The sequence below is a fragment of the Vombatus ursinus genome, unplaced genomic scaffold (genome assembly GCF_900497805.2).
Source record: "Vombatus ursinus unplaced genomic scaffold, bare-nosed wombat genome assembly UNPS02014852.1, whole genome shotgun sequence".
NCBI lineage: Eukaryota > Metazoa > Chordata > Mammalia > Diprotodontia > Vombatidae > Vombatus > Vombatus ursinus.
Window position 1 is genome coordinate 12,583,150 of NW_020954630.1, and position 15,585 is coordinate 12,598,734.

At 36.9% G+C, this 15,585-nt stretch overlaps 1 protein-coding gene across 4 annotated transcripts in view; it reads right to left on the minus strand.

Annotated features, from left to right (window-relative positions):
* DIP2C (disco interacting protein 2 homolog C) overlaps positions 1–15,585 on the minus strand; it is a 589,927-nt gene that overhangs the window by 263,146 nt on the left and 311,196 nt on the right. For 2 of the 4 annotated variants that reach the window (XM_027841051.1, XM_027841050.1), the window contains exons 2-3: positions 4,323–4,394; positions 2,269–2,436 (exon numbers count right to left, since the gene is read on the minus strand). In XM_027841051.1, the coding sequence (XP_027696852.1) occupies positions 2,269–2,436; positions 4,323–4,394 (240 nt within the window). The remainder of the gene's footprint in view (positions 1–2,268; positions 2,437–4,322; positions 4,395–15,585) is intronic. The other 2 variants (XM_027841054.1, XM_027841052.1) reach the window with 1 other exon arrangement.

Here is a 15,585-nt window from a genome sequence, read left to right on the forward strand (position 1 = left end):
TATTTTATCTCTGAACTCTACATCATTCTATGTCTGGGAATGTTTTTATGGTATAAATAAACAAAGGTCTTCCTCAATCATTACTGGGGGTACCACAATATTCTCAGGAGATGCCTGTAGTCACTATTGAATGTAATATTTACTAAATGGACATAATCCATGCGACCTGTCTAAAAAAGCCTATAAAAGTGGCAAAGAGAAACAGCTTCCAGAAGGAGCACTTGGGATAGTGCTAACATTTTACCATGAATGCTCAAACCATCTACTGAAACCCAACAGCTTTGAATATTACACAAAAGTCTATAAAAGCTCCAATAAGAAGTCATATCTTCTTAAAACAACTTGGAAATCCTAATCATATTTTCTACCACAAATGCTCTGGCATTGTTTCTGCGACAATAAGTCTTAAAATGAAAAGGAATTCATTGAAAACCCCTCACATGCTTTAGAAAAGCTTGTGTGAAATAATACCAAACTATTTCCTGACAAAAACATAAAAAATTCTATGATCTGTCTTTCCACATATGACAGAATGAGGGGAAAAACAAAAAACCAAATAGTTTTTGAGTCTTCAATATAAGAAGAATTATTATAAAAAGTGGGCCAGTCAAGAAAGAATTAATTTTTCTAATTTAGAAACATCCGCCTCACTTACTGACTTGCTAGAGAATTAAGCTATGCATAATGAATGCCTTTATTCACTCAGGAGTAAACCTCTAAGAGAATAAGAACAGTGGAAAAAAAACACCAAATAACACAAGAAAGCAAGATTGAGTGTCAACCTCCCATACACCATGAAATAGGACAACCTGTCTTCAAATCACAGGTGGGAAGGCAATGAAGTTTTCTAGTTCTCAAAGGAAACCAGGGAGACTAATGTAGGTGAATGGCTCCTCTACACGGAACACTCTCCTGTCAAATTATATTTTTTTTCCTCTCGTGTTCAATGGGCATGTGAGTCTTCAAAAAAAAAAATCCTAAGATGGTATCTGATGACAAGTCACCACCTTGCTGAAAGCCGACAGCCCTGTCACCTTATCTATTTCTTCTCTCTTTTCTGTCTCTTCTCATTGGCAAATGTATTATAGGGTTCTAGGGCCATCAACTAGTTAGCTGAGGGTCAAATTGCAATGGATGGATGGAAGCAGAGGTTGAGAGACAAACACAATGGGAAGAATGGAGAGGGGCAACCTTTACCTCTATCTTTAAAACTGAGATATGGATCAGGGACTTAATATACATAACTGTATTCTACCAGTGTCTCATCAGCCTGACATAGTTGGTTAAGGCACTAGACTTGATCTCTTGAAGATCTGGGTTCAAGTGCAACTTCAACCACTTATTGGCATAAGGATCCTGGGCAAGTCACATAACTATTTTGTAATTCATTTTCCTTCCTTTTTTTTTTGTGAGGCAGTTGGGGTTAAGTGACTTGCCCAGTCATTTTCCTCACTTTTAAAATGAGAAAGATGGAATCGATATACTCCAAGGTCTCTGCAAGTTCTAGATCTATGATTTCTATTACTTGTACATGATTCAATTGAAATATGTTTATAGGAGGGAGGGGTCAGGAGGAGATATGGCATGGTATTATTGATGAGGTTAAAACTTTGGTCTATAAACATCAGTTTTCTTATGATACAATCAGGAGGTTCGTATTTTCCTTTGGCCTGAGAGCTTCAGATTGACTAGGTTTTTTGGTTTCTTTCTTTCTTTCTTTCTTTTTTGGTTTCTGCCAAACATGCTTTCTTGTGATCTGTAAAATTTACTAATTTACAAGGCTTTAAAAGCCTAAGTGGTTTGATGTTCATAACTGAGTCCAGCCTTCCAACAGATGTCTGACCATAGAATAATGGAACTGATAGGAAATCAGAGAAATGTGGTTGAATGGGTTGTGAATTTTCAAGGTTTTTTTTCTGTTTTTCAAGTATAAGTTGTTGTGTGTTCTCCAACTCTGAATAAAGAGTTGTAAAATAAAAAATGGGAGAATTATACAGAAAAGCTCAATGAATTGAGAGTCAGAAGACAATCAGCTATGTTACCTTCAGTAAATCATTTCAATTTTCTGGTCCTTAGTTTCATTGTCTATAAAATGGAAAAACTGGATCAAATGATCTTTAAGATCCTTTTAGCTCTATGATTCTGTAATTCGTTCATTCCAAGCACAACAAAGTTGAGTTGAGTATTTTCTGAATTTTATGTTTCTGTACTGGACAATGATTTCTCTACTACTTCTTCCTCTTTCTGCCTTTTGAAAGTAGTGCTCACCGAAACGAAAGTAAAACAGAGGCCGGGTTCCCGCGGTGCTGGCCGCCCGGTCTCTGGCCGCTGCTTCCCGGATGTCACACACCCCGATGTTGGCAGAACGGAGCATCCTTCTTGTGGGTCCTTCACTGTGCTGCAGTCTACACCGTACTGCGGCAGCTCCATTCGCTGCTGTAACAAGTTGAAAAAAAACTAATTAATTCAAATTTTAGTTTTTTTTAAATTTGTTACAGCAGTGAGTGGAGCTCCCGCCCCCATGCAGAACAGCACACACAACAAACAAGGGACCACACGACACAGCCCAGGCGCTTTCCACCATCAGTGCCCGGCCAACATTGGGGTCAATTATGTTCTTTGCAAAGCTGCGGCTTGAGAACTATCTTCTTGGGAAACGCCTCTGTTTCACTTTTGTTTTGCAATGCACAGATGAAAAAACAACCACAAGGACAACACACAACCAAGCCATCCCCAGCCTTCTTCCAAAATACAGAAGATTCCACTTCCTTGAAACAGTTCAGCAAGTGGCATGGTTATTTAGAAGGTCAGCATTGGCTATGATTCTGTTGGAAGGAGGAGAGAAAACACAACAAACCATGGGTTTCCATCACTTGTCTCCTTACGATTGACTTGAGTGATCTACACATGAAGGGTTCAGGCAAGCCCAACTTTTTTTTGGTCATGAGTGCTCTGATGAAGGAGCGCCTCCAACCTCTTTCATTTTAGATCCAGGAAGCAGCAACATCCATCCTACTCTTCCTTCAGCTAACTAAAGCCTGAGAAAGACAATCTAATTTCCAGGAATGTCTCCCATGAGGAATTAGGAGGCAAGGGGAGTTCTGTCCAAATGAGTCAATGCTCTATCGTTCCTAAGTAACCCTTCCATATTATTCTTGGGGAAATTGCTTTGGTTAATCACTACAAAAAAAAGAAAAGAAAAGAAAAGAAACAATGCATTATGTTCCAACCCATTTTTTTATGTTTGTTATTTTAAAGCTAAAGGAAGGAAAAAGAAATAGACTAAAAAATAAAATAAACCTACAAAACTAAAATGAAGTTTACAAAGGCAGCGGAGACTCGGCATACAAATAAGCTCTCTTTGAGCACACTTTGCCATTATGTGGTGGTAGGATGCCACCAGATACATCAAGGTTAGCTACAGTAATTATTCTCAAGCTAAAAGAAGTTAGTGGAATGCTTCATTGCGTGTGTATGTGTGTCTCTCTGTGTATATGTTCTCTAGCAGAACTTCAAAGCAATGCTTTATAGACTGAAATTTACAGAATAACATGAAAAAACAGCTTATAAGATCAGTACCTCTTCAACTTCACAGTATAGGAGTTCCTATTTTTTCCTTAGGAAAACAGACAATTCTTAATTGAGTTCACTTTAACAGCACCTAGTAATAGAAAGCCCTCAAGGTCACCCTTAGACTACACACAGGACTGCCTGAGAGCTGAGACATCAACACTCCATTCCAACATTGGCCTCCTTTTTCCTGGAATTTACTAAGGCTCAGGCAAAGACTGACATCACCCAAGTGCAAAAAAGACAACATTAACTAACAAATCTGAGAAGGTTGGAATGAGGTAGATGCTGTACACGTGAGGAGAATAAATAAAAAATATTTTACATAAGCCACAATTTAAAACACAGCAAGCCCTTCTCTGAGATTTCATAATCACAGACAGTATTTTGTAGTCTTATTTCCAGGTAGAAATCTTTAGAGAGAGAGAGAGTAAGAGAGAGAAAGTGTTTTAAAATCCTAACTGGTCTTCATTTTTGTATAGGAATGGGGCTTTCAAAAATAATTATTACATTATTTGCCATCACTACATGAATGATTCGTTAAATCAAGTATCCAAGTGATTAGGGTATGTATAAAGACACAAAGAAAAGTGCTATTTACATACAAGAAGTATATGATATTAGTGTTGACTCTGCATCAAAAATGTTCTCTGGTCTCAAATGATCCATCTTATCTGCCTGTGCCTAATGTGATTAGTTCTCAAGACCCACAGAACTTTTAGATTTTATAGGACCAGTCAAGATTTACATACCTGGAGGTTGTGGCAGATAGGCCCCAATTAATTTTGACCTCTTCTTTTCATAACCTTTCTGTGTGATGTCACCTGTGAGGAAAGAAAAAGAATATTCAGTAAGTCTTACATGATACGAGCTCCCCAGCTGCACAATGTCTGTACGTAGAGTCACTATTGCCTATCCAGCACCATCTGTTAGTCTTGACAGTGATAATAAACTCATCAAGGCACAGTATGATCATTCCTCTCTGTGTCCTCCTTCTCCTCCCTCAGCAAAAACAAAGGAAACCCCCTAAGCCCACCTAATGCATGTTAGAGTCATGTGAGTAAGTAACCCTCCCATCTTGATTGAGCCCCCTAGAGCAGCACAATCTAAAAGCCTTCAATCTTATTCCAATCTGCTGTCACAAAGCTTTCAAACCCAGTACTGGGCTTTCATTAACTTAATCAACAATGGATTATGCAGACTGCTTAGGCCTGTGATGACTGGCAAAACACATTACCGATTAGCATCTTCTTTCGTTAATGGGATTTTTCTAAGGAGGTCACAAAGATTTTAAACTGCTGCTATGTTACTTCGATAATATAACTAAGAACAAAGATGATGTTTTCAGAAAATCTAAGCGTTCTACCCCTTAAAAGACATCAAGAATATAAACCAAAACATATTAGCAAAGTGCTCAGCCTTGATATTAAAAATACGATTTTTTTAACCTAACAGTCAAATATGCAGACAGAAAACAAATGCGTTTACATCTTCCTCTAAACAAAAAACTATCAATTATTTTCAGATAAAATAAATCCATAAGGACATTCAGCATCTTTTCCCTGTTTCAAGCTTTCTTTCATAAGTTGTCAGGAATTTGTTCTTGAATTCTATTTTAAGTTTTCAAAGTGAATTTATTTTCTGTTTTCTTTTCAAAATTATGATTCCTAGACGTGCTAATTCTGCCCTATCATGACTCTTACATCAAAGGTAATTTTTTTTGTGTGATATCCAAAGGATATCATAGGAAAAACATACATACATACATACATAGATTTAAAACTAAAAGAAAGGCTAAGCAATTGTCATGAAGCAAAAAAATTAACACAAAAAACCCCAAAACTACAAACTTAACCATTAGCAGTTAACTCTTGGCCAGGCCTTATTTTCCTCCCTCTCCCTTCCTCCCCACCCTCATTATTGTCCTTCCAAATCACCACATCTGAAATATTAGAGGGAAGAGGAAAATATTTTGCACTGAGAGAATATGTGGGAAAAAAAGAGTCTGTAAAAGTTGTAGGATTCCAAAATCTTGGTGTTTCCTAATGTTAGTAATAAACAGTCACCTTCACATTAGCCTTTAGGTTTTCCATTTAGCCTGGGCTTGAGACTTTATGAAAGTTAGAGTAATATGGTGCTCATTGGCTAAATGGAACCAAAGGCTACTGTTCTGCATGAGGGAATGGCATATGAAAATGAAATCCCAGAAGGGATATAGGAAGATAAGAGTCAGTGATGACACTCCCCATCTTGGCATCCACAGAAACTTGGAAAGTTTAGCCCTCCTTGGGAGGTCCTGGACAGGGCAGCTGCTCCAAACTACCCTTTGAGTGGTTGATTCATTTTCCTTCATATTGTTGGGTTTTTTCCCTATCGATAATCTTAAGGCAATGTTTTCTTTAAAATACTGTTCAGGAGGCTAGTTTTCTCAAAGGGGATATTAGTGCTTTTATCCATTCTGGCTCAATATTTAGCATTTTAAAAAATCACATGCAGTTCAGCAAAACTAATAAATACATCGATCCACTCCAACAGTGTATGCAGTATTCTACATCCGATGCTCTACCTCTGCAGTGTAAGTTTAGTCATTACAGTAATTCAATTTTATGTTGCTCTTTTCATTCACATTGCTATAGTGATTGTACAAATTGTTTTCCTGGTTTTGATTACTTCATCTGGCATCAGTTCATATAAGTCTTTCCTAACTCCCTATCTATCTTCTTCATTTCTCAGGGCACGGTAGTATTCTAGTACTTTGTTATAAAAGAAAGTTAAGGGAAAGGGGATAGGAAATACTGAGAAACAAAGGTAATATGGAAAGAAAAGAAAATAATAAAAAAATTTTAAGGAAAAAGAGAAATTAAAAAAGTCTCAATGTAGTTTGACAAAAAATAACACAAATTTTAATAAATAAAAAAAATTTAAAAAGAGTCTTCAGTATAGCTTCCTCCCCCTACTATTTGGGAGAATGATGATTTTTTTTTTTTAAAGGAACACAAAGAGAAAAGAGTAAGATTCGCTTGTGAGTAAACAAATAACATATTTTAATGTCCTGACAAGATGCCGCGTTATCACCAGATAAACATCCGTAGGGAGTTTTCTTTCCACCCTCACTCAGGAGTTCATGGCCTAGTTCTTGGTTTCAGGCATTTCTTTGAGAAGGGTCTATGTTGAAACTCAAACCCTGGAAAAAATTCTCTCTTCATTTTACAATCTGTCTCAAATCCCAAATGTGGCCCAAATTTCACAAATTTTTCAACTGGCTGCTTGAAATACATTGAGAGAGAAAGAGTCCTTCCCACCCTCCCGAGTTCAAACCAGGAAAAACTCTAACACCCAAAGGAGCTGAAATTTAAATTCAGAAGCATGTGAAACACAACAGGCAAGAGAACAAATAATTAAGAGTTAAAACCTAAAGGATGGGGAAATCATGGGCAGGGACCTCCACATCTCAAAATAACTCCAGTTTCTGTTTTTGTTTTTGTTTTTTTTCCTTAAAGGGAAGAAAAAATCCCATCTAGCCAACGATGTTAAATGCCTCAGCTCTTTGTTCCATAATGCATTAAGAAGGGAAAGAAGAAGGAGGATTGCGGGGGGCTGCACTTGTCCAGGAAGTGAATTCTTTCCACATTTATTTTTCCTCAATTGTCTTCTCTGAGATGACCTTAAGAATCCTGATTTGCTGAGGAAATATGTTTAATATGATTGTACATGTATAGCCTGTATCAGATTGTATGCCATCTTGGGGAAAGGGGGAGGAAAGGAAGTGGGAAAAAATTTAGAACTCAAAATCTTATAAAAGTGAAGGTTGAAAATGAAAAATTAATTAGTTTTAAAAACAAAAGAATCCTAATTTGCGTATGTTCTTGCCACACAAAGAGAGTGCTCCCCCTCCCCACAAACTGGTAAAATACCATCCCTCATCCTTCAAGGCCAAGTTCACATAAAGACTTCTCCCACTCTCCCTGGCTCCTCCTTCAAGTTCTACACCACTTAGTTAATGTACCACTCACCCAGCAATTATCATAGATTTCCTTGTATTTTTAGTTATCTTTTTACCTGTATATGACATCTAAGTTCTTTCAGGACTGACTCTTCTGCTTCTTTGTTTCCTCTCCTCCTATGATAATCTTGCAAGGGTCTTGCAACACAGTGTTGTAATCAATAAATATATGTTAAATAATTTATCCAAGACCCAGAGAGTAGACATAGTCACCATTTGCCTTCTGAGTAATTGAGGACACTTATTTTATTTATGTAGAACTTCCACGCTTCATTATGGTTTTATTTCTTTAATATTTTAACTTTATGGAATTATATATGCATATTTAATACATACATGTGCATGTGTACATATAATATCAATGCATTATTCTAGAGAGGCAGCATGTCAGCAGTGAAGCTGGTAATGAAGCCAAGACCACTCGCCTTTAAAAGAGCTGCTTCTTAGATTGAAGAGGAAGAGCAAGTTGTACATAAGAGATATGCAGTTCGATGTGCAATCATCTTTTTTGTTATACTGTGATAAGGAAATGCTTGTTTTATTCCATAAATTTAAAAAATAAAGATAATTTTTTTAAAAAAGGACTTCTGACACACATTTGCTGGGTGACCTTCAAGGACCACTCTTTGAGCCATTAGTAGTTGTTGCAAGAATAATTCACACACACATACATATCATATACATTTTATATGTTTTATTAGTGTTTTATATATAATCTCATGTATGAGATATGTATATCTCATATATCTCACACACACACACACACATATATATACATATAATTTGAACTATACAACTATCCTGTGAGATAGGTATTATTATCCCACTTTGCAGATGAAGCATAGTCAGACAACTTGAAGCTGTAGATACAGCTGGACCTCCTTTCATTAGTGAAATCATTGGTCAGGAAACACATCAAAAAACCACCCACTATTATATTTTATTAGTTATATTAGATAGACCACGTTAAAATACAGGGTGTCCCAAAAGTCTCAACGCAGTTATAAAAGCTTTAATAATTTCAGAAATATAAATGCTACAAACGTGCAAAAAGTTAACCTTTCAAAAGTGAATTATTTATATTTTTAAAATATTGATGTATTTCTTATTAAAAATAAAACCACCATCTTGTGCTATACATAATTCTTTCTAACTTTATAAAAACTTTCATCAGCTGCTGCTCAGGAACAGAAGGGATTACATTTGTAACCTTAGCTGTAAGATCATCCAAAGGACTAGGTTTTGGTATATACACAACAATTTTCACATGACCCCACAAGAAAAAGTCTAATGGAGATAGATCAAATGACAGTGAAAGCCAAATAAGAGGAACTCAGGTCCTGAGAAAATATCATCCAGAAACTATTGCACGAAAATTCATAATGACAAGAGGCCTTAGTGGTTAAAATTAAAATTAAAAATTAATTATTTTAAACTCACAAGACTAAATATCAAAGAAATGAAAATAATTAAACTTTCAAATTATGGTTTTGTAAGTTTGCAGCATTTGTATTTGAAATTATTAAAGCTTAAAACTTTACTAAGACTTTTGGGACACTCTACATTTTGTTTATTTAAAATATTGTGCTGAGAGTCAACATGGCTTAATGGTTATGTTTTTTTTTGGTGCCTCTTTCTGTACATTTGTGTGCTCTATTAGAATGTAAGCTCCTTAAGGATAGTGATTTCTGTATCCTACCACGAAACTTACTCATAGCAAGCACTTAATAAATGCTAATTGATTGACCGATTGACCATAACACTGGACTTGGTTAGAGTCAGGAAGATGTGGACTTAAATCCCCCTTCTGAAACTTCGGAGGTAGCATCCTGCAGAGTACCTGAGTTCATAACCCCAGCTTTGTTACTAATAATGTGATCCAGGAACAACTCTCAGCCCCCCCAGGTAACTCTTTTGAGACCCAAAGTTACAAACCCTTGTGACCTGTTAATAGCAGAATTCCCACAAGGAAGAAAAAAAGTGATGCAAACTTTTCAAGATGCAAGGTTCCTTCCTCAGGTATAAAAATGAGGGAGATGGACTAGATAATTCTTAAGTCCCTTATAACTCTAAATATTGTGGACCTAGCATCCTGCAGGAAAATCAATAGTACATAAAAAAGGGGATACTTAGAGAGCAGACTGGGTAGTAGAATCCCTTAGAGTGAACAGGGGACAATGGTTCCCTTTGGGATATCCAACCAGACCCCAAGGGCTTCAATACTAAAAACAACCTGGTGGCAAATTCTTCTTCTGGCAGAATTCCAGCTCTTTTTAGCTTTGAGTCAATTGGTAAAACAGATAGAATCAAAAGCAGAAGCTTTCCTGGACTTTTGGTCCAGGGCCAAGAAATACTAATGAATTTGAGGGACTTCAGGGTTAGTTTTGAAGGTAAATTTCCTAATGTAGAGTACTCAGATGCTTCCCTTTATATATAGGGCGGAGTGATGAATGTTTCTCAGCTTGAAAAATCCACAACATTTAAATGGCATTTTTCATCCTGAATATTCTCTTGATTGGTAAAGTCTTGACCCCACCAGTAAATTATAGGTGTCATCATATCCCAGAAGCCCAAGTTAGCTCTAAGAGTAATCCAGGGGGCAGCTAGGTAGCACAGTGGATAGAGCACCAGCCCTAGAGTCAGGAGGACCCGAGTTCAAATCCAGCCTCAGACACACAACACTTACTAGCTGTGTGACCTGGGCAAGTCTCTTAACCCCATTGCCTAGCCAATAAAAAAAAAAAAGAGTAATCCAGACACTTCTTTTTTTTTTTTTTTGTAAAGTCACTTCAGGCTCTATAGTACCAATTGTGGCTCCTTTACTCTCTCTCCCAAACTCTGGATATATTATGGCAATAGGCTTGTGTTTAACTCCATCACAGAATTTAGGGTAGTGCTAGATAAACTTGAAAATGATGTAAGCCCTTTCCCACATTTCTAACCAAGAATTTATCCTCTTACAAATGAGCTGCTTGCCAAGAGAAACAAAAAAAAATTTGGTGACCATGGATTGATTTGTACACTTACAAATCAAAAGCCAGATTAAAATTACCCTGGGATGTTCACAGTTAATCAATCATTAGGCTTTTTGAACTACCAGTAGTCTTAAGAACCTCTAATAAGTGTTCAGTAGTTTTTGTTTTGTTTTGTTTGTTTTTCAGTCATGTCTGACTATTTGTGACTTCATTTGGGGTTTTCCTTGGCAAAGATACTGAAGTGGTTTGCCATTTCCTTCTCCAGCTCATTTTACAGATGAGGAAACTGAGGCAAACAGGGTTAAGTGACCTGCCGATGGGCACACAGCTAAAAACTGTCCAAGGCCAGATTTGAACTCAGAAAGATTAGTCTTCCTGACTTCAGGCCTAGTACTCTATGCACTATGGCGCCACCTAGCGTTCCTCCTCTAATAAGTAACTATTCACTATTTTAATAACATTAATTTCTCATTATTGCCTGCCATGGACTCTTCACTCCAGTCAAACAACATTTCTCCTCCTTGGAACACAATTTGCTCATGCTCACTTCTAGAATGTCCTTGACCCTCTGTTCAGGCAATCTACGTCCCACATCCCTGGCAAAAAAACAAAAACAAAACAAAAAAAAAAAACAAAACCAAGCAACAACAACAAAAATAAACAAACAAAAACCTCTAAGCTTCCAAGCAGCCTTTTCTACAAACACCTCCTAAATTAATACAATCCAAATCTATCGTTACTAGAAACACCCTCAACAATTTCAGTAATCTTTACTGATATTTCCTTGTTGGTGTCTTATCTTTTTCAGACAAGTACTTCTTGTTTACTCATTTAATTTGTAATCTCTTTGAGGGAAGGAATCATCCTTTAAAAAAAAAAATCAAATGTGCTGGGCCTGGTTTAATCCCTACATAGAAAACAAACATTAAAGACTGACAGGTCATCATACAGAGAGAGATAAATGTCTTTCCTTAAGCACAGATCTGAACACATCACTCCCCAACTCAAACTCCAATGGATCCCTATCAACCCTAGGACAAACATCGACTCTTCTTTTGGTTTCTACAGACCTTCAAAACCTGGCTCCCAGTCTTATCTTTCCAGCCTCATCATATATCACTCCCCTTCTCACACTCTACAATCCAGCCAAACTGGCCTTCTCTCAGTTCTTCACACACAGCTCACCATTCCCCACCCCCATGTCTTTGTACAGGCTTTCACCTTTTTGTCTTTATCTCACATAACACTTCTCTTCAGACAAAAGCTCAGGTATCACCTCTTGATAGGAAACGTTTTCTGATTTAAGCTATGAGTGCCTCTCTTCCCTAATCTGAATGTATTTTGTATTTATTCTGTGTATACTTATTTATGCATATATTTTCTAGTCTCCTTGAATGAAATATCTTCAGAGTAGGAATCATTTCCTTCTTTGTATTATTATCACCATTGCTACAGCATTCAGTGCATGACACTTAAGAAATATTTCTCTATTGATTTACATAAGCACTTATTTTCTACTTTGTGTCAAGTATATTCCTTTACCCATACCAATTATTCAACACAGTGCAAATTAACCCATGTTAGAGTGGGCTAATACGCATTCCATCCTGAATGTTGTGTAAATTTCCACAGCCTCAAAACAGCCACCAGCCATTTTTTTGCACGTCCTTAGCCTGATTATATGAAAACACTGTACTTTTCGATCCCTCAGACTCCTGATGAAATTGGTGGCTAGAGATAGACAAGAAAAGCATGAATCTTGGCATAGAAACAAAGAAAGGATATAAACAAGAAAAGGGCAAAAGAGAAAAATAGGTAGAAAAAAACAAGAGAAGTTGAACATTTCATCATTTACATCCCCTGTATTTACGGCACATCCCAAGCAACCTAAGGATATACTTCTGCTGGTAAGGACTTTAAACTAAGATAGAAACTAATAAAATCTTACTCTTTTCATTTCTGTAAACACCCTAAGTGGAAAAAAAACCTCTACATATAATATGAATGTTTAACTTCAAGAATATCTAGTAAAAAAGTAAATTAGATCAGGGAAACTTTGGTTTAACAGAAAAATAATTCAGTTATGATGATCCCGGTATAATGATAAGCTTATTAAGTGATGCTACACTATGATTAGATATCTTGGTGATCTATACTACACAGTTAGAAATGGATAATTCGAATCTGGATGGGCTGAACTTAACTAAAGTTTAAGATTTTGTGCCTATTTTGCATGTTGTTCTGCACCTAAGAGAAAGGACCCAAAAGCTGGGCTTCCAGGGTCTTCCAAAGAATATGTACAGCATATAGAAGCAAGTTAATACATCACAACATTATTATTATCAGTAAGCCAGGAAATCATGTAAGCATAACCCAAAAACAAGTGACCAATGAAATCATAGTTTTTAAAGGTTAAATAAGCTCACACACAGATAAAGGTGTGTCTGTGAGGCCTACCACCTAGTCTTCCCATTTTTCCTACTACCTGCTTTTCATATATAATGAAGCAGCTCTGAAGACAAGCTGTTCGCTCTGTATGACTCAATTCCGATGTCGTCTTCCTGGCATTAAGTACTTGAATAAAACAAGGCTTTTCCTAAGGAAAACTATGACTCATTCTCTTCTCCCACATATGGGGCAAAAAATATGAGGGAAATTAAATGGTTTTATCTGAGATGTTGCAAGTCCCAGGAGTACCCATAAAATACAAAGAGAAAGCAAGTTTAGAGTTTACTTACTTTATCACCTATATTAATACTTTAAGTGCATACGTAGTCAACATGGCTTTCTTAACCACAAAATTTCTTACTTACTGCTTGGAAAACTGTAGAAGCCTATCAATTGGGGAGCCTGGGCCTGGACTCATCTCCCTGAGTTCAAATCCAGCTGAGGGATCCTGGGCAAGTTACTTAACCCTGTTTGCCTCAATTTCCTCATCTGTATAATGAGCTAGAGAAGGAAATGGCAAACCACTCCAATATCTCTGCCAAGAAAACCCCAAATGGGCTCACTGAGAGTTGGATATGACTGAAAACAAATGAACAACAATAACAAACTTTAATCTTTTAAGTAATTATGCCAGTTAGATTTCTATACCTAACTGATTATGTTATTCCCTTCTTGATCCAAGAAGGCTCAATTAATTTATTTATTCAAAATAAATTAATTAAAAATTAAAAAAAATAATTATGCTTTTATTAAAAGAATTTGCTAGTATTAAAGACCATGAATAACGTTCTATGTCAAGTTCTACTGTTTCTACCTTCACTTCTCTGGTGTAGGTGTGGGTGTGGGTGTGTGTGGGGGGTGTATGTGTGTGTGAGTGTGTGTGTATATACACACACTTACACACATACGTACGTACATACATATGCATATGTACCTTCTTCCTGGCCTTCCTCAAGGTTCAGCTCAAATCTCATCATTCATCTCAATTCTCCCTCTGTACCCTGCCCCCCCAAACTGCTAGTCTTTCCTCTGAGATTACCCTCTAATTACCCTACATATCTTGTATGTACCCTTGTAGATCTTGTATGTATATAGTTGTTTCATGCAGTTTCCCCCATTAGAATGTGAGCACCTTGAGGAAAAGGAACATTTTTTATTGCATTTCTTTAGCACAGTGCCTGACACACACTTAATAAGTGCTTGTTAATGACAATGATTGTTAAGACATGGAGTTTTTCAGCAAAAAACTTTTTCCCATTTTTAAGAAAAAGAAAACTTAATAGAAAAGCAGAAGCAGGAAATGTTGCTATTTTGATGACAATAAAAAAAAGGTGAGTAATTCTTTTGAAAATACTTTACAGTTGGTACTATTTGTAGGAAGTACCTACTCAAATACCATACCTAATGAGCTGATTCTATAAGTCTACCTTTCTTAAAACAATGATTTCTTGTTCTCAGACAAAGAAGTTATATGAAACTTTAAGCTGGCTTCCCCAGCTAATGTGTAAATTTTCCTTACTGTTGCAAAGAGATATATTTATGGGTCAGTCATAAAAAAAAATAAAAATAAAAACGAAGAGGAAGCATGTACAGAAACATGAAGTTGGACAAAGCTTCAGAAGGGGAAAGTTATTCCTCCTATTGCCTTAGGCCCCTCCCCTTCCAACAGTAAAAACCCTTTTTTCCAACTTCCATTGCAAAAGAGTCTGCGGGCAAGGGAGGAAGAGAAAAAGTCTAAGCCCTGGGTAAAAGCCTGGACTTCAAAAAAGTAAAGCATTTTCTTCAGCTCAGAAAATATAAAGGACAAGTTAACATCTCATATTTTGAACTTGGCTCCTTGGTCTCTCAAATTGAACAACATTCTGCCAATCCTGTTACCCTCTGCATTTGCCAACATTGTGGCCTGAGCCCAGCAAGCCCCATGGATGTCTCGTTCGAGTTATGCTGGGATCATGTGGTCTTCAGGCATTTCCCAGTTACCCAAGAATGAAATATCTGTGTCATAGCACTGCTTCTATGGCCAGGATTATTGCAAAGTAAACAGCCCGGTTTAACAGAGACAGTTTCCATTCTTAGTGTCAAGAGTTTATTTCATTATTTAATGCTGCAACGAATGCTTTGTGTAACAAAAGCAGTCATCTCCATGTTTGGAGTTTTATGGTCGTTAGGAACCTTCCTAATGCTGCTTTCCTAAGCTGATTGCTTTATAAGGCTTAGGGGGCACCCTTGGAAGGAATATAGCTCTTTCACAGCTGCGTGGAGTTCATCTCTTCACTCTAGTAGGTTTTCTGTTTCCCAGTGGGAAAACAGCTTGTACTAGTCTGCTCAGAATTAGGTTCACCCAGTCATACTTACACCACTGACCTCAAGCTGATTAGACATAGAAAACCAGCTCTTACTACGTAACAGGGAGAGCACACAAGTTAAGGAGATAAAAGACCACCACTAATTAGCTATATAACCCCATGAACATAAGTTTTTAAAATACTACTGATTCCTTTTGGTTTTGTACACCATTGCCACCATATTTTCCACTCTTCCACCCTACTTCCAGTGTCCTTTAGAAACAACTCTCAAAACAAAGAAAAG